This window comes from Aquarana catesbeiana, linkage group LG02 (genome assembly GCF_042186555.1).
Source record: "Aquarana catesbeiana isolate 2022-GZ linkage group LG02, ASM4218655v1, whole genome shotgun sequence".
In the NCBI taxonomy this organism is placed as follows: domain Eukaryota; kingdom Metazoa; phylum Chordata; class Amphibia; order Anura; family Ranidae; genus Aquarana; species Aquarana catesbeiana.
The window spans coordinates 239,651,158-239,674,462 of NC_133325.1; the positions used below are offsets into that span (position 1 = coordinate 239,651,158).

The window sequence follows — 23,305 nt, forward strand, 5'->3', positions numbered from 1 at the left end:
TTTCGCCTGATTTCTTTTCAGAGCTTTTTACTAATTCAGGATCAGTGTTCCTTCACACTAAATCATTCTTTGGGATCTCCTCTGTCCTGTGTTTTAGCATCAGGTTGATCCTCTTTTACTTCCCTTTGGATACATTACTTATCTGTCTCTCTGCTTGAGAGGGTTGCTGCATACAGAAGCAGAATGAAGCCTACTGGAGCAAAGAGTAAGGTAAGTATGGATGCACTGCCAGGGCGGATTCTTACAAGGAGTAAGGTAGGGTTGGATCACTGCAAGAGTGGATTCTTTCATTTTCCTGGGGTTGCGCTTTAAAGTGGGTCTAACGTACAATTTTTAAGTTGGGCCTTCTCTCTACCATAGCTGATGGCCAAAGTAAAATTTATAATAAAATCACTGCAATATCTATCTGTAACCAGAGTTTGGTCTGCTAGGTGGCAAGTGGTGGTTTTCTTTTTCCCCACTTACAGCTATAGATCTGTATAAAGTAACCTAATGGCAAGTATTTTCTTGTCAAACTGAAAACTACATTCATTGCAAGCAGTTACATTTTTATTTTGATGTGTTTAAATTTGTGGTATGTTAGGAAATGATGCTAGGGTATGGGTATGTTACTTTTTTCTTTCTGTTTATAGGAAGTTCAGATTCTACTGCACCAGATGTAAGTAACCATTTAAGAACCTAGTGTTTAATCAGTAACAAAATGTTTACCTTCTTAATTATAGCAGCATAGTTCTCAGTCTAAAAATCCAACGTGGTCCCTCTTGTTGCTTCTTTTAGTAGTGTTGTCCAGCTTAAATATACAAATATCTGAAAAGTGTGGCGTGCATTTGTATTCAGCCCCTCAGAGTCAATACTTTGTAAAACCACTTTTCGCTGCAATTACAGCTGCAGGTCTTTTTGGGGATGTCTCTACCAGCTTTACACATCTAGAGTGAAATTTTTGCCCATTCTTCTTTGCAATATAGCTCAAGCTCTGTCAGATTAGATGGAGAACGTCTGTGAACAGCAATTTTTAAGTCTTGCCACAGATTCTCAATTGGATTTAGGTCTGGACTTTGACTGGGCCATTCTAACACATGAATATGCTTTGAACTAATCCATTCCATTGTATCTCTGGCTGTATGTTTAGAGTCATTGTCCTGCTGGAAGGTGAACCTCCGCCCCAGTCCTAAGTCGTCTGGAGACTCTAACAGGTTTTTTTTCTAAGATCGCCCTGTATTTGACTCCTTCCATCTTCCCATCAACTCTGACCAGCTTCCCTGTCCCTGCTGAAAAAAGCATCCCCACAACATAATGCTGCCACTACCATGCTTCATGGTGGGGATAGTGTGTTTAGGGTGATGTGTAGTGTTAGTTTTCTGCCACATATAGCGTTTTGCTTTTAGGCCAAAAAGTAAAATTTTGGTCTCATCTGACCAGAGCACCTTCTTCCACGTGTTTGCTGTGTCCCCCACATGGGTTCTCGCAAACTGCAAATGGGACGACTTATGGCTTTCTTTCAACAATGGCTTTCTTCTTGCTACTCTTCCATAAAGGACAGATTTGTGTAGTGCGTGACTAATAGTTGTCCTGTGGACAGATTCTCCCACCTGAGCTGTGGACCTCTGCAGCTCCTCCAAAGTTACCATGGGCCTCTTGGCTGCTTCTCTGATTTAATGCTCTTCTTGTCCAGCCTGTCAGTTTAGTTGGACGGCCATGTTTTGGTAGGTTTGTAGTTGTGCCATACTCTTTCCATTTTCGTATGATTAAATGGTGCTCCGTGAGATGTTTAAAGCTTGGGATATTTTTTTATTACCTAACCCTGCTTTAAATTTCTCCACAACTTTATCTCTGACCTGTCTGTGTTCCTCGGCTTTCATGATGCTGTTTGTTCACTAAGGTTCTCTAACAAACCTCTTCACAGGACAGCTGTATTTATACTTAGATTAAATTACACACAGGTGGACTCTTAATAATTAGGTTACTTCTGAAGATAATTGGTTTCACTAGATCTTAGTTGGGGTTATCAGATTAAAGGGGGCTGAATACAAATAAATTCCACACTTTTTTCAGATATTTATTTGTAAAAAGTTTTGAAAACTATGTATCATTTTCCTTCCACTTCACAATTCTGTGCCACTTTGTGTTGGTCTATCACCTAAAATCACAATTAATTTTTTTACATTTTACATGACAAAATGTGAAAAATTTCAAGGGATGTGAATACTTTTTCAAGGCACTGTATGTTTAGTATTTATGTTGCATCTTACATGGATGTCATATTTCTGCTTTATTGCTATCCTATTCTATTCTATTCTATGCTATTCTATTTTGTGGGACCTGAGAAAAGTGTACTATATTTTGATGTTATTGATATTGTAGTTGCAGATGCCAGTTCCATCACTAAACGTCTCAACACGATGGTCATGGGATCCTGAAGATGAAAGAAAAAGGCAGGAAAAATGGCTTCAAGAACAAGAACACATTCTACAGGTAATGTGTGCAAGAACACAGTGTCCTCCCAAAACTTCAATGGCAGATACAGGTGTTTTGAATTTCAATTTTTATTAAGTAAAAAAGAGTGCCTGGCTTTACTAAGTGCAATAAACAGAATTAAAGAACAGCTGTTATGTTCAGAATGCATAAATGCTGTTATGTTGATTAAATTTGACAACTCTGGTGGTGAGGGCTTCACAACAAATGTTCAATGGCACCCTTTGTGGATTTTTCATATTGTAGAATGCTTACGTAACTATGAAAATTAACCTTGACAGGGGGACAACTTCATTATGGCCTTACGGGAGGGACAAAGTAATATCCAGTGGGTATGACCGCTTACCAACAAAATGTCACTTCAGGGGAGTAAGCCTAAGATTAAAAAAAATGGAATATTTTAGTTAGAATTCTACAGAACTAGTTAATGCATACTTATTGTCTAGTAAGTTGAAGATCTCATTCAGCATTAATGCTTATTGTTCATCCATTGTACTTAAGTTTTGCCAATAAATGTCTCATGTGAATCAGGAAAAGTACAAGCGAGAACAAGAAAAACTTCGAGAGGAATGGGAGCGCGCTCAGCAAGATGCAGAGAAGGGAGGATCTCAGCAGATCAATCAGGTTAATTTTTATTCACTTTTTTACCCTTTAATAGGCATATACAGTGATACTCACCAGTAGCTCATTATTACCATAGGAGGAAACGGTCCTAAAATTCAACACTTCTGGAACTTCACATATGCCCTCATACATGAAGCCAGAAGGATCCGAAGCATCCAATTTAGTGAGCATTAAAGATGACCATAGAGAACAAGAGAGGAGACGTGAAGCAGAACATGAGAGAAAGAGAGAAGAAGAAGACAGGATGAATTTCTTAGAAGCCCGGAGGCGCCGGGCAGAGGAAGAAAGCCATCAGCGTCAGCAGGAAGAATTGGATAGGAGAAGGCAAGATGAAGAAAGAAGGCAGAAAGAAGAGGAGCAAAGGAGACTTAGGGAAGAGGAATGGCAGAGGAAGAAAGATCAAGAAGAGCAGCAGCGGCTGAAAGCTGAGAGTGTCGAGAGAAATTACCTAAGGTATGGAAGTCCAACTTAATGATTCAAAATATATATTTAGTAAATTAATGAGAAATGTTTCACATTCAGGTTAACATTAATACCATGTATACAAAAGATATGCTGCACTAAGGTGAAAATGTCAATCTGGAGATCATTAATGCATATGAGGTATACTGAAAATACCGCATAAGCGGCTTATCCAGCCACAGCAAGGCACAAAGGATATATGTATAAAAAAAAAATAAAAAAATAATTTTAAAAGTGATTATAAGGTGCAATGTGTAAATAATATACTAGATGTATACCATAAGAATAAGAGTAGCGATGATTAAACTACTAACTTTATATATAATAAATGAAAAATTATTTATATAATCTGAATTTTACAGTGTAAAAAATATATAAATAATATCACAGTGATAAGTGCAAAAAATACAACAAAGTGCCAAGTGCCACACAATGAGTGTGAAATATCAAATCCAAGATGATACGTGGTTATTAAAGTCCAATTTATGAAAGAAATGCACATAAAGTCCATAAAAACAGTTCATAAAAAATCCAACGTGCATGCTCACGTTCATGCTCACATGATCTCCAGATTGACATTTTCACCTTAGCACAGCGTATCTTTTGTATACATTGTATTGTAAGGCATATGAAATGTGTTCTGCGCGGGCAGCTAGTTGACTTCCACATTTGAGGCAATATACCATTGTGGCTCGCAATATCCCCTTTTATCTAACATTAATACCATGTTATGGCACAAATTCAGTGTTTTGTGAAAATTGTTAAATCGATTTATCAAATTAGGGTTCACCTCAATTCCAGCACCACACCTGTCAATCTGAAGATTTAGTTTGCCATCTCATTTACAAGTGAAGTCTAGTTTAACCACTTCCAGTCCAGGCCAATTCTGAAGTTTCTTCCTACATGTAAAATATGTATTTTTAGTAAAAGTGAACCCACAAACATGATATATTTTTTAAGCAGAGGCTCTGGAAAATAAAATTGTTGTTGTAGCAATTTTTTATGTTGCACGATATTTGTGCAGCGTTTGATCAAGCACAAATTTGCAGGAAAAAATACACCTTAATGATTTTTGGTGCACACAATATAATACCTATGTTTTGGCAAAATATTAAAGGACTAAATAGCTAACAACCATGTCACTCATTAACCACTTGCCTACTGGACACTTTTACCCCCTTCTTGCCCAGGCCAATTTTCAGCTTTCAGCGCTGTCACACTTTGAATGACAATTGGGCAGTCATGCAACGCTGTACCCAAATAAAACAGTTTTTTAAAAAATTTCAAACAAATAGCTTTCTTTTGGTGGTATTTAATTATTACTGGGGGGGGTTATTTTTTGCTAAAAAAACTTTAAAAAATTGAGAGTTTTTCTTAATTTCTGTCAGTAAATTTTTTTTCTCCTTCACTGCTGTGCACTGATGAGGCAGCACTGATTAGGTGGCACTGATGGGTGGCACTGAAAGTCAGCACTGACTGGCATCACTGATGGGCACTGATTGGTGTCATTGATGGACACTGCTGAGGCTGTACTGTAATGATTACCTGTACAGTCTCCCGGCAAGGAGATGCCGCTGATCAGCTCTTCTCCTCACCACACTGTCCGTGTGAGCCGAGGAGAGGCGATAAACAGCACTTTCTTGTTTACATATGACCGGCTGTTATTGGACACAGCCGATCACATGGGTAAACAGCTGCGTCATTAGCTCTTTACTGAGATCGGGGTCACGCCGTGTCCTAGGAACATGGCGCAAGCTCTATCGCTGCGCGCCGGTTCTGTAGTGTCGTCATATGACATCGTCCCAGAACAAGAGTGCATCCTTCCCACCATCATTTTACTAAACGGCAGGTGGGAAGTGGTTAAAGTTGCATAGGCCTGTGAAATGGCAGCAAACTACGGTACCTAAAAATCTCCAAAGGTGATGCTTTAAAAGCTTTTACTGATTACCAATTTAGGGTTACACAGGAGGTCTGGTGCTAGAATTTTTGCTGCCACTCTGACGCTCGTGACTATACCTCACATGTGTAGTATGATGACTATTTTACATATGCATGTGAGACTTGTGTCTGCATGTTGACCTCTTTTTGCCACCTATAAAAGTGATCAAGTCGCTGTATATCTGCTTGGATCACTTTTACGTGAAAGACCATCGTTGGCTGCAGCAATGACGGAGATATCACCGCTCCTGCCTGGGGACATATATGTACGCACAGCAGACAGGAAGCCATTAAAATGTATATTCATATTTTGCTGTAAAATTTGAGAATTTTACGGCTGTGCACCATTAAAATATATTTCTTACATTTTGATAGTTGATTCTCTGGATCAGTTTTATTCCTTTAAATGCATGGCAACATGGAAAAAGGGGCTAAACTCAGGGACAGGTGTTTTTTTAAAAAGTTAATTTTACATAAAAAGCCTCCCTTTGCCCTATCAAAGGGTTAACAGACAGACGTGCACATCTAGTTTTACAAGTTATATAATATTATAACTTGTATAATGAAATATGCAAGCACAGTACAAACAAGGTAGATTATGGCAAACACAGCTCCCCAGATTCCTTATAAACATTATATAGAAAGGAAGAACCAAGTAGGATTTTTCAGGAAAGAGCACGTAAAAGGCAGTTTTTAAATATTAAAATTATATGCTGTATGAATGGCAACATGTAACAAATATAATGTTCGTGTTCCAATTTGTTACCAACTGAAATTCAAATTATGTTGAAATGATAAAGATTCCAGTGTGTTTTATTTGCAATTTCCATCCAATTGCAATGGATGTACTTGCAATTTACAAGTACCAGAAGTACTTGTACAGCCATGGCCAAATGTTTTGAGAATGACACAAATATTCATTTTCACAAAGTCAGGTTCTCCAGTGTTTAGCTCTTTTTGTCAGATGCGTTGACCCTTCTTTTTCAAGACACCTGCAATTTGCCCTGGCATGCTGTCAATCAACTTCTGGGCCACTTCCTGACTGGCAGCCCATTCTTGCATAATCAATGCTTAGAGTTTGTCAGAATTTGTAGAGTTTTTTTTTTTTGTTCTCCTGCCTCTTGAGGATTGACCACAAGTTGGGATTAAGGTCTGGGAAGTTTCCTGGCCATGGACCCAAAAGTACCCCACGTCACTTGGTTATCACTTTTGCCTTATGGCAAGGTGCTTAATCATGCTAGAAAAGGCATTGTTCCTCACCAAACTGTTCTTGGATGGTTGAGTGAAGTTGCTCTCGGAGGATGTTTTTGTACCGTTCTTTATTCATTACTGTGTTCTGTGTTAGCCCACCCCCTTGGCTGAGCAGCAACCTCACACATGAATGTTCTCAGGATGCTTACTGTTGGAATGACACAGGACTGAGAGCTTACCTTTACGCCCCTGGACAAGGTTTTTTCCAGATGCCCCAAGCATGTGAAAAGTTGATTCATCAGGGGAAATTACTTTACCCCAGTCCTCAGCAGTCCAATCCCTGTACCTTTTGCATAATATCAGCCTGTCCCTGATGTTTTTCCTGGAGGGAAGTGGCTTCTTTGCTGCCCTTCTTGACACCAGGCCATCCTCCAAAATCTTCACCTCACTGTGCGTGCAGATGCACTCACCTACCTGCTGCCATTCCTGAGCAAGCTCTGCACTGGTGGTGCCCCCTATTCCACAGCTGAATAAACTGTAGGAGATGGTCCTGGCGCTTGCTGTACTTTCTCTGAAGCCTTCTTCACAAATGCAGTGGAAATGTTTTTTATGCCATCATAAAAACTGAGGCATCAGACTTTGTGAAAATTAATATTTGTGTCATTCTCAAAACTTTGGGCCACAGCTGTACATCACAGTGGAGCAGAAATGTGGTAAAATCACTACACTTGGAATTCATAAGTTAATTCCGCCATCCCCTTAATGGTAGGTTCATACCTGAGGCTGGTTTGTCGGTCATTCACATAATGTTTTATGGCTCATTCTCATAATGTTTTTATCCTTTTTAGAAACAAATGGACAGACTCTCCAGATTCAATTGATTATGCAGACTCAGACAATGGTAAGTGATCTTTTATGTGTATGCAAACCAAAAGACTGCCTGTTGCAATCTTTATGTACACATTATATAAACAGGGCAGCGGGTCTTTGGGTTTTTAGTGATACTATCTGTAGGTCTGATTGCGCCCGGAAACCCGCTCCCACTTCGTTGGATCGATGCAGTGATCTGAGCAGATGTTCTCCTCCGCAGCCTTCTGGGACATGTCGCAGGTCCCAGAAAGCTGCAGGACCATTCACAAAGAGCAGTGGAAACCCGGCTGTGAAGCCGCAAGCCGTCACAGCCGGCTTCCCAAAGTAAACATGCTGATACCTGGACCTGAAGATGCCCAAAGAGCCAGCTTGGGTGAGGACAGAAGCTGGATCCCTGGACAGGTAAGTGTCCTATTGTTAAGTCATCAGCTACAGTATTTGTAGCTGCTCACTTTTAATTTTTGGTTTTCAGGGTGAAAAACCGCTTTAAGTTTCAACAATAATATTGTCATCTAATAGACAAAGTACTATCATCAAGCAACTCTTATATATGTCTTTATCCGCTTAAGGACTAGCCTCGTTTTGGAATTTACATGTTTAAAACAGGTTTTTTTGCTAGAAAATTACTTAGAACCCCCAAACATTATATATTGTTTTTATTTCTAACACCCTAGAGAATAAAATGGCAGTCATTGCAATACTTTTTTTCACACCGTAATTGCGCAGCGGTCCTACAAGCGCGCTTTTTTTGGAAAAAATTCACTTTTTTGAATAAAAAAATAAGACAACAGTAAAGTTAGCCCAATTTTTTTTATATTGTGAAAGATAGTGTTACGCTGAGTAAATTGACACCCAACATGTCACGCTTCAAAATGGCCCCCGCTCGTGGAATGGCGTCAAACTTTTACCCTCAAAAATCTCCATAGGCGACGTTTAAAAAATTCTACAGGTTGCATGTTTTGCGTTAGAGGAGTTCTAGGGCTAGAATTATTGCTCTCGCTCTAACGATTGCGGCGATACCTCACATGTGTGGTTTGACCACCGTTTTCATTTGCGGGCGCTACTTATGTATGCGTTCGCTTCTGCGCACAAGCTCGTCAGGACGGGTTACATTTTTTTTTTATTTTATTTTTCTTTATTTTATATGATTTTATTTATTTTTACACTGTTTAAAAAAAAAAAAAAAAAAAAAAATTGTGTCACTTTTATTCCTATTACAAGGAATGTAGACATCCCTTGTAATAGAAAAAAGCATGACAGGACCTCTTAAATATGAGATCTGGGGTCAAAAAGACCTCAGATCTCATATTTAAACTAAAATGCAATAAAAAAAAAAAAAGTCATTTAAAAAAAATGACATTGAAAAAAATGTGCCTTTTAAGACGTATGGGCGGAAGTGACGTTTTGACGTTGCTTCCCCCCTGCAGTGTCATGGAGACGAGTGGGCACCATCATCCCCTCACTTGTCTCCAGGCACAACAAGGGGACAGACGCGATCGCCTCTGCCGCTACCGACGGCTCCGGTAAGCAGCGGAGAGCACCGGATCGCAGCGGGAGGGGGGCCCCTCTCCTGCCACCGATAAAAGTGATCTCGTGGCGAATCTGCCGCAGAGATCACTTTTATCTGAAAGCCGACCGCCGCACGAAAACGGGGATACTGGGGTTATGGCAGCTAGCTGCTGCCATAACAACGATATCCGCCGCCAAACTTTGGACGTACATCGGCGTGCAGCGGTCGGCAAGTGGTTATGGAGTTGCAGTAAGACGATATTTGTGCCTTTTTTTTTTTTTTAATGTATTCAAAATGCAAGGTGCACTTTTATTACTTAGGACATTCTTCAGATTATATTTGTCTTTTATAAAATGTCATACATTTTAAGCCTTTTGTACACATTGAATACAGCTAGTTGCTTTTTTAGAAGCAGATTCTACACATTCACAATTTACCTAAAACTTTATTAAAGCAGCACTTTAGAAAAGAGGACTTATGGTTTTTTTGACGAACAAAGAGAGCAAAGAGGGTCTCCTTCCGATATAGAAGTGCAAAGAAAAATAATTACACAAAGACAAACTATTCTCAGCCAAGGTGGGCCAGTGCTTTGCTCTCAGCTCCTGTCAGTCAAATGCAAATCATTAATAATGATGCTTTTCGGCTTGTTAAAATAAATGTAGTGACTGTTTAATATGTATTTGTTTAAGTGTAACTGTGCCCTGTTGACATAAAACCTACTTAGAAGCACACCTGGAACATGAGTAAACCACTATGCATTTTCTGGAATGCTTCTATGCTTTAAAATGTAAACTTTAGCTTTCGAAAACGTCTGCTTTAAAAAATTTAATCGGTTTCAGTTGGAAACCAACTTGGTATCTTGTATGTAGGGAAGAAAAATGTCTCTCTAGATGTGCAAAGCTGGTAGAGACATACCCAAAAAGACTTGCAGCTGTAATTGCAGCGAAAGTATTGACTTAGGATTTTTCATTTTCATTCATTTCATTTCATGGATACTTTTTCATTTCCCAGCCCGTCTGCAGGGAAACGTAAGCAGAATAAGCTTCTAGTCCTCTGCTGCTGGTAACAAGTTTAAAGTAAAAAAACAGCCTTTGGAATACAGAGTAAAAATAAATAAGATCAATAAACTGTTTGAAATTGGTATACAAACTATATATTTGAAATCAAACCTTTTTTATTATGTCGAAATAGCATGGTGTGGTCAGATTTCTGCCAGTCACAGGATATGTCATGCCCCTCCAGCCTGTGTCTTGGAATAAGAGGGAGGTGATTTCTCCATTTAATCTAAATGTAGTATCCCGCCTCCTTTGTGTTTAGCTGGTTAGTGGGCATTGAGGAGCGAGGGAGTGGGCTGTTATTTACCACTGTGTATACGCCTACATGTGTTACTCTATAGTGACATGGGCTGCTCAGATGTGATACGGAGGAATTGCTCAGCATAAAAATTCACTGAAAACTGAGCATGTAGAGGCCCACAATACCTGCAAAATCCTTAGCTGAATTGGTGACATGAACAGAAGGTAAAGAAAGAGAGCAGCGAGATCAACAAGGTTTGTTGCAGAATGCTGAAAACAAATCTCATAGTGACTGAGTATGAATGGCATGTAATACAGCATTTACTGATGGTTTTATGATGTTGGTTTAGTGATTCTTTAGTAAGAAACGCTGTACATTAAGTCCTAAAGAGAGATACTGAATTGCAAGCAAGCTGGATATTTTTAATTGGTCTCGGGCTGTATAAAAAAAAGTACGTCTTTAGACTTGACTCGTAAATACTAACCAACTTTTTGGCAGAATTCCCCATTCAGCTTTGTTTCTCAAAATTGTAGACATTCTGTGGGATATTTTCATGTTGATCATGTTATTTCTATAACAAAGGCAGGAATGCGTTTGTTATACAGTTTGGCAAATAATTTTAGGTATATATTTGAAATTTCTATTTTTTTAATTTTTTTTTTTTTTTTATGCAAAGCTTGAGTCTCACTATAGATCAAGACTAGCTGCTTATATCGATCTAATCATTACACTACCTGCTTTCGAAGTATAGGATGCAAAGAAGATTTTAACAAATGTAATCATCTGCAAGTGTTCAGTAAATCTGCAGAACATTTCTGGTGTTGACTGGGCTCCAAAATGTTACAAATGTTAGTAACCACTGGTTTCCTGCTCTGGTTCCTTTCTTTGCGTTATAAAGGCAAAATGCAAAGAAAGGAGGAGGCATTATTTACATTTTGTATTATATTGTTTGTTCCAGATAGAACATGTTCCTGGCTTATGATCTGAGAAAGGGCCCCAAGCCTATTTCATGCTGTATTTGGATTGTATATGTTATAATTCAGACATTAAAGCCAGATTTGTCTCCCATTATACCAGAGTGTTTCACACTTAGGATTTCGCATTACATTTTTTAAGTTTTAAATCGTCCATCACACTTTTATTTATCTGTATTTTTCGCAACTTTGTTCCTAAATTGCAAGCTGATTATTTTTTTTTCTTGTGTGCATTATTGCTGCTGGTTTAAACATTCTGTGCATGTTAGTTGGCAATTCAGTTTGTTGTAATTTTTATTTTTTGCTGCATTTTGTATTGGATTGTTAGATTTCTTGCTGCTATTTGGCTCTCTGGTCATTTTTTTTTTTTTTAATGTACTTGTAATTTGAATTATTTTTTTTTCCAAGGTCAGTTATATGAACAGGTTTAAGGTTTGCTGATAACTGTCATTTATATATTTCACTTCTCTAGATGTTTGCTTGAATATTTTAAATAAAAAAAAAAAAAATGCAAAGGACCCTCAAAAGATGTAGAACTGCTGACCATTTTTACCTTTTTGTGTTTTACCATTTTAATCTTCGATGTTACAGACAGCAACAGGGGTTTTGGCACTACATGGACAGCAGGTGATTCACAGAAAAGACCAAGCAAGGAAGTCTCTGCGGAGCTGGAAAGGCAGAAAATAGTTCAAGAAATGAGAAAGAAAACCAATCTTAACAACGACAACAGTTGGATCAGGCAACGTAGCTCTAGTGTCACGAAAGACACATCATCGGTTCCAAGTTTTATGAGAAGGTATGCAGTACCATAAAAAAAGAAAATAAAAAAGCTAGCCATAGATGTCAGAAGGTGTTCAGATTTGCACTCAGTTTACTTGAGCATGCATGTTTGCTAGTGCAGACAGACGGGGAGTGCAGATGCATCAGGCATGGAACAGAATATGTATACTGCAGTTTTATGGCATCTATAAAATGGTATGCATAGTAGCACATTTTCCATCAAACTGTGTTTGCTTAGCCTATAGTTTAATTTTGTGGGATATTTGAATAGTTAGATTTTAAAGTTCCACCAGCACTTGTTTTAGTGAGTGCCACACAGGTGGTAAATTTTTGTAAAATATTATCTAATCCACCTGTGTATGTGTGAGGATACCTGCAACTAACACTCTTGCTGGATCAAGTGGACAAGTTTGGAAAGCACAAGAATAGACGCTAAATAAAGCTTTCTTCTAGTGTAGTAAAGCCAATGGATTTTTTGATATTATATTATTCAGAATGGTGCTATTTGCTTTTGCAGAGGTGAGTCATTGGATAATCTAGACTACGACCCAGGTTCCCAAAGACAGTCATCTTGGACAAATCATTCATCTTCATACAACTCTTTGTCATCCAGTCAAGATTTTAGTCGCCCTTCTCAAGTTGTTTCCACAGCTAACCGCACTTACCTACGTGATACAACCTCCAGTCTTCCAGGGTCTTCCTCAGGATCTGTGCGCAGTGCTTCCCTTTCCCAGACATCCATGTCCTCAACTTTACCTCACAATCAATCTACAACACAGACATCTGCTCATCAGCGCAACAAGTAAGAACAACTTTTAATCTATTTACGTTGTAATAACAAATTTAACAAATTTTTGTTTTGAATGTTTTTTTTTTTTTCTTTAACTGTATTTCTTATAACTGTGACAGTGTGAACATTTACAGGAATCGGGACTCTGAAGCTTTGGGAGTTTCTCTATAGCTTAGTCCATATCTAGTACATCCACTGTGAGAATTATTAGGCGATCCATCTTACGTGGATTCAGTGGCTTTATATTCGTCAAAGCAAAAAAAAGCATTGCAGGTCTTTTGATATTAGTTTCAGCTGGAATTTACGCTAGATAAGGACTTTATTTAACTTGGTATGGTTTACTGTTACCTTTACTGTTTCAATTTACAGTAACTGAACAAAACATGTCCAGAAGATCTGCCTGCTTTTTTTTTGTTTCATTTAATGCATCTGAGTCATTAAACTGTTTTTCTTTAAGATTTAATAGTTACACTGTTATTACATTTTGTTTTGCATGATTGTTTAAAGGCTAAATGTTTTTATTCCTCGTATCATCAGATGGTGCTTCAGAGTTCGCCATTGTGTTCTAATGCTGATTTCCACATAGGATCCACAGTTTTCTGTTCTTCTTTTGACTTTTACGTTCCAGTTCCTGGTCCGGGATTCAAACAAGGACTGAGTTATTTTCTTATTCTGTATCTAGGTCAGTGAGCGGGAAGAAATTGTGCTCTTGCTGTAATAACAGTTTGGGCAAAGGAGCTGCCATGATCATCGAATCTCTTGGTCTTTGTTTTCATTTACATTGTTTTAAGGTGAGACTATAAAGAGATTTCAGCCAATCCTCAGCCAGCTTATCTAATCCACATCGCTGTTGGTACTAACATTAATTCTGTGCATGTTGGAAGGGCTTCTATGGAACAGCTTGGAAATTACATACCGTTTGTTTCAACCTTGGTTTTTTGTCAGTAGTTTTGTAAAAAGGCTTTAGATGTATCTCTAGGCAAAACCTTTTTTGATTTTCTCCCCGGGATGCGCTGGATTCAGTGATTTCTGAGGCTCAGGCCTGGTCAAGTTTATAGATTAGAGCTCTGCCTTCACTTTGACTTCCTGATCTCTGTTTGCTACAGGTCAGTGTCTCTCTGAGGATGGTCCCTTTTTTTCTTTCAGTATGGCATTGCACAAAGCCAGGTCCATAAAGCAATGGTTTCTAGTGTAGAGGAAGCGGAGTGGCCTACAAAGAACCATGGCCTCAACCCTACTGAACACCTTCAGGATGAACTGGAATTCTGATTGTAGGCCAAATTCTCTCATTATCAACATCACAAATGTTGTTTTTGATCAATGGCCATAAATTCCACACCACAAATGGCCACAGATATTCCATAATCTTGTGGAAAGCCTTCCCAGAAAAGTGGGGTTTGTTAAGAAAGTTTAACTACAAACTTCTAGATCTGTGAAAAAGTTGCTTTTACTCAGACCTATAAATGGCTAAAATCTAGGGTAAATTTTGTGTAAATCTTGGGTGTAAATATCAATAAATAGGCCCTATAATGTATTTAGGAGGTTGAAAGAGCTGGATAGTTATTCCCACCATCTAATCAATTTAATACACCACGAATGATGCCATAATAATTTGTTACTTTGTTTCTAAAGCCCCTTTCACACTGGGGCGGGGGCGTCGGTATTCGGCCGCTAGCGGGGGGGGGGGGGTGTTTACCTTTTTTCCTGCAATAGCGCCTGCAAACCACCCCAGTGTGAAAGGGGCCTAACAGTTGCAAATTGCTGAATGTCAATGTCTTATTAAGAAAGACACAAAGTCTTTAAAATCTATATTTCTGAAAGTTCTAAGTTTCAGTTTTAGGGAAAAGTCCTTTTTTACTTTGCAAGCAGATTTCTATTGGAAAAATTGTTTAAAAAAATAGTCTAGTCAACTGTTTTATCTTCTTAGTTGTCATTTTCCCAGTTCTAACTCTTATGCCGCGTACACACGGTCGGACTTTTCGTCTACAAAAGTCCAACGGACGCTGACGGACTAAAGCTGGCTGGTAATCCGATCGTGTGTGGGCTTCTCCGGACTTTCAACGGACTTTTTCAGCCTCAAATCCGACGGACTTTAGATTTGAAACATGCTTCAAATCTTTCCGACGGACTCGAGTCCGGTCGAAAAATCCGCTCGTCTGTATGCTAGTCTGACGGACAAAAACCCACGCTAGGGCAGCTATTGGCTACTGGCTATCAACTTCCTTATTTTAGTCCGGTGTACGTCCTCACGTAAGAATTCGACGGACTTTTGTGTGATCGTGTGTAGGCAAGTCTGTTCGTTAGAAAGTCCGCCGCAAGTCCGTCGAAAGTCCGTCGAAAGTCTGTCGGACAGGCTGTCGGACTTTTGTAGCTGAAAAGTCCGACCGTGTGTACGCCCCATTATGCTCTGCTATAAAGAGGAGCTAGAGAGGAGTGACCACTTGCACACATCTTCTGAATCTAAATACTGGTCAGATGACTATGGGCCTATCTTTAAGACCCCAGCCATTTGGTAAACTTTTGTAACATGCAATGGAGACTAGAAGAAGGCCAAATGTTCCATAAAAAGGCAGACCTAAAATGCTGATCTGTAGCTGGCCCCTCGGAGCGCAAAAAAAAAACATGATCGCACAAATATCTTGAATGTACATCTACAGAATAGAAATATGTTTGTCTCTTTTTATATTGATCAAATCATTGTCATTACTCAGCTAAAATTATGCATCTTCTTCTTTTATATAAGCTTGGAATGGTCTTGAAAACCTAGTGTTTCAAGAAATTTGTCTGTGCCACATCTGTTTAGTGCCAAATCTCTGTTCTTTTTCTGGTGTCCTGTATTGGATATTCTAGCTTTACTTGACATGATCACCTTTGCATAGTACACTAACCAATCCTAATTGCAATGCATGGCTGCCAGCTAATCGACTAATGATTTTAGTTTCTTTGCTACTTAGATTTAGATGTCTCAGGTTCTGCTGGATGTGCCTTATAAACTAAAATTGTGTGCAGAGCCCCCGCAGTGCTTGTTTTGACCCTTTTTTGTTTTTTTAACAGTGTATTTCTTGTGACACTGACCTCGGAGGATCCCAATCTGGAGCAGAGGTTAGAATCCGAAACAATGACTTGTACTGCAACAGCTGCTACATTAAATTTAAATGTAAGTATGTACAGTCTGTCATGCAATAATCACTACAGTTTTATTATTTTATCTACCTTTATGCCTCAGTTTATGGAGCAAATAGTTTTATTATCAATATTCAAGATAATTCAATAACAGGTTTAAAACAAACTTAATTAGTCTGCTTGTCCAATGTATTCTGAAATGACAGTCCGTGCCAAGAGGTTCAGGATGTTTGGCTTGCCAGTAAGGCTAAACATTGTGTAATCAGTTTAACAATGACTATATCGAAGGACCTTTTAACAAATCCGTTCTAGCAGTACAGATTATGAGCAGCAGCCTAAATTATTTTTTAATACAGCCTGTAATACAGTTTTAATAAGTTGATCTTGGGTATTGCTTTAAATTGTGAATTACATGTAGACAGCAATTTAATAACATATTCGGATCCTTTTGTTAAATATTTCACATGCTGTTCCAGGTGAGATCAGGCTCCACACTCTTTTTAAAGAGTGCTGTGCATATAGTATAGAACAGGATTATACAATTAGCGGAACTCCAGCTGTTACAGAACTGCAAGTCCCATGAGGCATAGCAAGACTCTGACAGCCACAAGCATCACACCCAGAGGCAGAGCACGATGGGACTTTTTTTGCAACAGCTGGTGGTCCGCTAATTGCATATCCCTGGTATAGAACCTGTTCCCGTTGGCTATTTTAATAAAGGGTGAATTATTTTGCATCTCAATATGAATTATTCCTGTTGCTGGTACATTTAAATATGAACCCTTAGGCTCGATTCACACAGGGGCAACACGACTTCAACGCGACTTTGCAACGCGACTTCAACCCGACTTCAACACGACTTGTGGATCCGACTTTCAATGAACGGGGATCCGACTTGGATCCCCGCCACTGTGTTTGGTATGAATCTTTAGGGGGAACTCCGTGCCAAATTTTAAATAAAAATCCGGCATGGTCCCCCCCAATCCATACCAGACCCTTGTCCGAGCACGCAGCCCGGCCGGACAGGAATGGGGGTGGGGACGAGCGAGCGCCCCCCCCCCTCCTGAACCGTACCAGGCCGCATGCCCTCAACATGGGGGGGTTGGTGCCTTGGGGGAGGGGGGCGCGCTGCGGCCCCCCCACCCCAAAGCACCTTGTCCCCATGTTGATGAGGACAAGGGCCTCTTCCCGACAACCCTGGCCGTTGGTTGTCGGGGTCTGCGGGCGGGGGGCTTATCGGAATCTGGGAGCCCCCTTTAATAAGGGGGCCCCCAGATCCCGGCCCCCCACCCTATGTGAATGAGTATGGGGTACATGGTACCCCTACCCATTCACCTAGGGGAAAAAAGCGTCAATAAAACAAACAGTACACAGGTTTTTTAAAATAATTTATTAGGCAGCTCCGGGATCTTCTTCCGACTTCGGGGGTCCTCTTCCGACTTCGGGGGTCTCTCCGCCGTCTCCTCCCGGTGTCCGCATCTTCTGCCGGTGTCCGCATCTTCTGCCGGCTCCTCCGCTATCTTCTGCAGCTCAATTGCTAGCGGTGGTCCGGACTTCTGCCTTCTTCTTTTCTTCCAGAGATGTTGACACGACGCTCTCTCCAGCTGGAATGGTCTCTGAACGCTCCGCAACGGACTTATATAGGCGGTGACCCCGCCCCCTTATGAGGTCACTGTCCCAGGGCATGCTGGGGCTGTGCCGTCATAAGGGGGCGTGGTCATCACCCGGTGACCACGCCTCCTAAAACGTCACAGACCCAGCATGCCCAGGGACTGTGACGGCATAAGGGGGCGGGGTCACCGCCTATATAAGTCCCTTGCAGAGCGCACAGAAACCATTCTGGCTGGGGAGAGCGTCGTGTCAACATCTCTGGAAGAGAAGAGGGAAGAAGATGATCCAGAGGTCCGGACCACCGCTGGCAAAAGAGCGCCAGAAGATAGCGGTGGAGCCGGCAGAAGATGCGGACACCGGGAGAAGACGCCGGAGGGACCCCCGGAGTCGGAAGAAGATCCCGGAGCTGCCTAATAAATTATTTTAAATACCTGTGTACTGTGTTTTTTATTGACGCTTTTTTCCCTAGGTGAATGGGTAGGGGTACCATGTACCCCATACCTATTCACATAGGGTGGGGGGCCGGGATCTGGGGGCCCCCTTATTAAAGGGGGCTCCCAGATTCCGATAAGACCCCCGCCCGCAGACCCCGACAACCAACGGCCAGGGTTGTCGGGAAGAGGCCCTTGTCCTCATCAACATGGGGACAAGGTGCTTTGGGGTGGGGGGGGCCGCAGCGCGCCCCCCTCCCCCAAGGCACCAAACCCCCCATGTTGAGGGCATGCGGCCTGGTACGGTTCAGGAGGGGGGGGGCGCTCGCTCGTCCCCACCCCCATTCCTGTCCGGCCGGGCTGCGTGCTCGGACAAGGGTCTGGTATGGATTGGGGGGGACCCCCCACGCCGTTTTTTCGGCGTAGGGGGTTCTCAAGGTCCATACCAGACCCAAGGGCCTGGTATGCCCCTGGAGGGGGAACCCATGCCGGATTTTTATTTAAAATTTGGCGCGGAGTTCCCCTCAAGATCATTTGAGCACAAGTCGCATGCCGAAGTCGGATCATGCGAGACGGCGATCCGACTTCAATGATAGTCAATAGGCTGAAGTTGGATCAAAGTCGGATCAAAGTAGTACAGGGAGTACGCTCTGAAGTCGGAGCGACTTCAGTAGTGTCTATTAAGACGCTAGCGTTAACTCCCATTGAAACTATTTCTGGAGCGACTTGGGGCGACTTGAGGACGTACAAGTCGGATCCCAAGTCGCCCCAGTGTGAACCGAGCCTTAAGAATACAAGTGTCTTGCTACAATTTTATATTTGGGGGGAGAAGAGCACAGTAATGCAATTCTTAGTTTAAAGGAATGTAAACTTTTAAATTATGTATTGTGGCTATGTTAATGTCACTTGTGCATTATGTGATATTTGAGACCGTTTTTAATGAACACAAATGTATATTGCTATCACCTATTTCCTAATGTACCATAAAAAAGGAAATCCTTTTTTTTTTTTTTTTTTTTTTAATTGCAGCACCAAGCATAGAACGCAAAAAAATGCATAAACTGTACAGTCTCATTTAGATCTACCTTAAACTCTGTAGTGCAAGGGCCTTTCTGATTTGATTCAAATTAAATAGATTGTTTAAATTTGCTTTGTTATTATAATACAGGATTTATGTAGCACCATGAGTTTGTGCAGCACTTAAAAAAATGAAGGCCAACATTAGTTACATTACAATTTGGTACAAGAGGAATCTGAGAGCTCTGCTCATTAGAGCTTACAATTTGAGAGAGGGTCAATTTATACAAAAGGTAATAGCTGTGGGGGATGAGCTGATGGAGAAAGTAAAACAGTGCATTAAAAGCAGGATAGGCTTCTTTAAAGAGAAGGGTTTTTAGGGATCATCTAAAGATGGATAGATTAGGGGACAGTCGGACAGCTTGAAGTAGGGAGTTCCAAAGGATGGGAGAAGCTCTGGAGGACAGTATGGGAGGAGGTGACCAGGGAACTAGAGAGCAGGAGGACTGAAGAGAGTGGCTTGGTTGGTATTTTAAAGCTAGGTTAGTGATGTAGCTGGGGGCAGAGTTATGGATGGCTTTGTAAATTATTGTTAGTACTGAGGTGTAATATTACAAAGTTTTTGGTAAATCTGAATGAGATTGTACAAAAGATGTTAAGGTTTTACATATAGATTGTCCTAAAGGTCTTAAATCAGCTGCTGCTTTTGTTTTTCTGTGGACCTTTTTAACCACTTGAGAATTTTAAACACTGGAGATATGTCCTATAAGCTTTGTTTAGGGCTTATCTCTTAAATTTAGCTTCTCTCCCCTGTCACCATCTCTCTCCTCTCCAATCCCCAATGCAGCTTCTCCTGTGTTCCTGGAAGCTCAGTAACTGCTGTGTGCTGAGGTGTAAAATTCTCAGAGCTTTCTGGCACACGTGAAGCTGCACATACAATCGCCAATGCAAATGAATGGTTGTACATGCCCATGCTTGAATAAATGCCAGGGGATTTTTAATTGACGCTTATCTGCACATGGAGTGCTTCTCCGTGAATGCACCTCTTTGGCATTTGGGAGAGAAGCGCTGTACATGTGTGCATGGGTTAAAGCCAATGTAGAAGCCAGGGGATTGTGTGCCACAGCACACAGGAGCTGCTAAGGCTAATGTGCCAAACGCCTAAAATGATACTTGCAGATAGTTTGCAAGTGTCATTGAGTAATACAGCGTAGCAATGTTTTGTTGCATTGTATTTACTATTTCATTCATAGGTTGACCATGGTGTGACCCTTTTTGATCCGCGTATGAGATTATTTCAAGAAACCTTACAAGTTTAGAAAAAAATGTTTAATAAAATGTATTTCTATATTGTAGTACTCCTTATTTACCCTTAATTAACTTTACACAGCCCAAATTGACTCCTCATTTCCCTTCCCTTCTTGGCTATTATTTTTCTGCTGAATTTTTTTAAGTAGGAATAAAAAAAAAAAAACAATTTAAATGTCTAATATAGCATCATTGCTTTAAATGTAAATTGTTAATGCATATAGAGTAGCTAAACTACCTTGATGAAAAATATTTAAAGTAGAGGACTAAGTATATTGTGCATTTTCTCTATCCATAGCTGGGCAGCCCACCTCCATGTGATGGCCCTATCACTTCAGAGCCACTTCTAGAAGAAGCTGAGGAGTACCAATTAGACGATGATGTAAATGTATAGGCACAAACTGGATGTGTGCTTCATGTGGTTTATATATGCTATCTGTAATATACAACTTTGCAGTTGCCTTTTATTCTTAAATTAGATTTTGTTGACGTATTTATGAAAGGATAATCAAAGCTAAGGGGCGTGTTGTATTTTCAGTGTTCTGAAATCTCTCTGTAAAAAGTACGCTTTTATGTGCAATTTCTAAACATTTTTGTGCCCTTCTTTCATCTATTTCATTGCCAGTGTCTGAAGAGGGGTATTCATTAAAATGCTATTTAACGTGCAGTATCAAATTAATAGTAGATGGTTGTCACCACCTTTTGGCAATATATTTTCAAGAACAAAATAATACTAAATCGCATTTGAATGTATTGTATGCACCTCGAGGTATATCACTATTTTGTGGTTATGTGCAGAAATGCTGCGAATTCTAATTTTCTGACACTCAAATTTCTATGCAGGAATTGTGCCTTTAACACTTGTTCCTTTATTTTGTTTTTTCTTTGAAATTATTTGTTAAAAATGTTTATTTTCTAAACAAGCTTTTCTGTATCTAAAATATTTTCTGATTTAATTTTGTAAATAAAATTGTGGCTGCATTTGAATCAGATATACGTTTTTTTGCTTTATTTCTTAAACAGTTATTTGTTATGTAAAGGATAATGCCAATATTGGTTATTCCCAAATCTTACCAGAATGAGTAAAATTTTGCAATATGCAATGTTTAAAGTGCATCTAAACACAAAAGCAAAAATTTAATATATGCAGTTTACCAACCATTAGATGTGGTGGCCGCAATACTTTCAGTTTGGGCTTTTTGTTTTCTATAATTTTACCTGTTTATCCTGCCAGGAAGTCTTATTTTTCAACTTCCTTTAACAGGCCAAACTTTGCAGCAAAAATGGTAGTTTGAGATTTGGGACAAACCATTAAACACTGACAGGGGTGCTTACATTTTTTGTTTACTTAAAACCCAAAAGGAAACCCACCCCACTAACCCCTCCATAGGCTGATAGTGCTGCTCTACCATGGGTTATATGCTTCTGTGGCTCACTAGCAGTTTCTGGGTTGGTTCCCCTTGGTTGTTACCTTAGAAAACTGTACCTGGGACCTGCTGCAGCTATCCTAAAATGTTTGCTTTGGGCTCTGGATTCTTCAATAGGCGCTCACCTTAGCACGTGATGCGAGTGTATTTAGCCCCGGATGCTATACAGGTCTAGGGCCGTGGTTTATTCTTATGGCACACAGACCCTGAGGACCCCTTGGGAGTAATGCCTATTGTGTCGGGAAAGTGTGGACTCTGGAAGGGACCTGTCATGTGGACAGGGTTTTCTTGTAGCTTTACATTCTGGTTCCTGGCAATGTTTTTTTGGTTACATAGTTAGGTTGAAAAGACACAAGTCCATCCAGTTCAACCATACAAAAAAAAAAAATATGGTAAAATCCAGTATACCCAATTCTATACCCACAGTTGAGCCAGAGGAAGGCAAAAAACCCCAGCAGAGCATGATCCAATTTGCTACAGAAGGGGAAAAAAATCCTTCATGATCCCCCAAGAGGCAATCGGATTTTCCCTAGATCAACTTTACCTATAAATGTTAGTACCCAGTTATATTATGTACATTTAGGAAAGTATCCAGGCCTTTCTTAAAGCAATCTACTGAGCTGGCCAGAACCACCTCTGGCAGGAGTCTATTCCACATTTTCACAGCTCTTACTCTGAAGAAACCTTTCCGTATTTGGAGAGGAAATCTTTTCCTCTAGACGTAAAGAGTACCCCCGTGTCCTCTGTGTTGACCGTAAAGAGAATAACTCAACACCAAGTTCACTATATGGACCCCTTATATATTTGAACATGTTGATTATATCCCCCCTTATTCTCCTCTTAAGAGTGAATAAATTCAGTTCCTCTAATCTTTCCTCATAGCTGAGCTCCTCCATGCCTCTTATTAGTTTGGTTACCCTTCTCTGCGCTTTCTCCAGTTCCCCGATATGCTTTTTGAGAACTGGTGCCCAAAAATGAACTGCATATTCCAGATTAGGTCTTACTAATGATTTGAACAGGGGCAAAATTATCTCTCTCTCTCTCTCTCTCTGGAGTCCATACCACTCTTAATACAAGAAAAGACTTTGCTCGCTTTGGAAACCGCAGCTTGGCATGGCATGCTATTATTGAGCTTATGATCTGCCAAAACCCCAAGATCCTTCACTACAGGATTCCCCCAGTTGTACTTCCCCTAGCATGTATGATGCATGCATATTTTTAGGCCCCAAGTGCATAACTTTACATTTCTCAACATTAAACCTCATTTGCCACATAGTTGCCCAATTAGACAGTGCATTGAGGTCGGCTTGTAAATTGGAGACATCCTGTAAGGACGTTATTCTACTGCATAGCTTGGTGTCATCTGCAAAGACAGAAATGTTACTTTTGATCCCAGACCCAATATCATTATAAAGATATTAAAAAGTAAGGGCCCCAGCACTGAACCTTGGGGTACACCACTGATAACCTTAGACCATTCA

The 23,305-nt window shown here is 40.2% G+C and overlaps 1 protein-coding gene across 4 annotated transcripts in view; it reads left to right on the forward strand.

Annotated features, from left to right (window-relative positions):
* The window catches only part of LMO7 (LIM domain 7), a 281,768-nt gene extending 260,379 nt beyond the window's left edge, over window positions 1–21,389 (forward strand). For all 4 annotated transcript variants that reach the window (XM_073614268.1, XM_073614266.1, XM_073614269.1 and 1 more), the window contains 10 exons: window positions 633–658; window positions 2,362–2,472; window positions 3,004–3,096; window positions 3,173–3,549; window positions 7,536–7,588; window positions 11,929–12,133; window positions 12,635–12,919; window positions 13,590–13,698; window positions 15,962–16,064; window positions 20,696–21,389. In XM_073614268.1, the coding sequence (XP_073470369.1) occupies window positions 633–658; window positions 2,362–2,472; window positions 3,004–3,096; window positions 3,173–3,549; window positions 7,536–7,588; window positions 11,929–12,133; window positions 12,635–12,919; window positions 13,590–13,698; window positions 15,962–16,064; window positions 20,696–20,718 (1,385 nt within the window). In that variant the 3' untranslated portion in view covers window positions 20,719–21,389. The remainder of the gene's footprint in view (window positions 1–632; window positions 659–2,361; window positions 2,473–3,003; window positions 3,097–3,172; window positions 3,550–7,535; window positions 7,589–11,928; window positions 12,134–12,634; window positions 12,920–13,589; window positions 13,699–15,961; window positions 16,065–20,695) is intronic.
* Window positions 21,390–23,305: the final 1,916 nt, after the last annotated feature.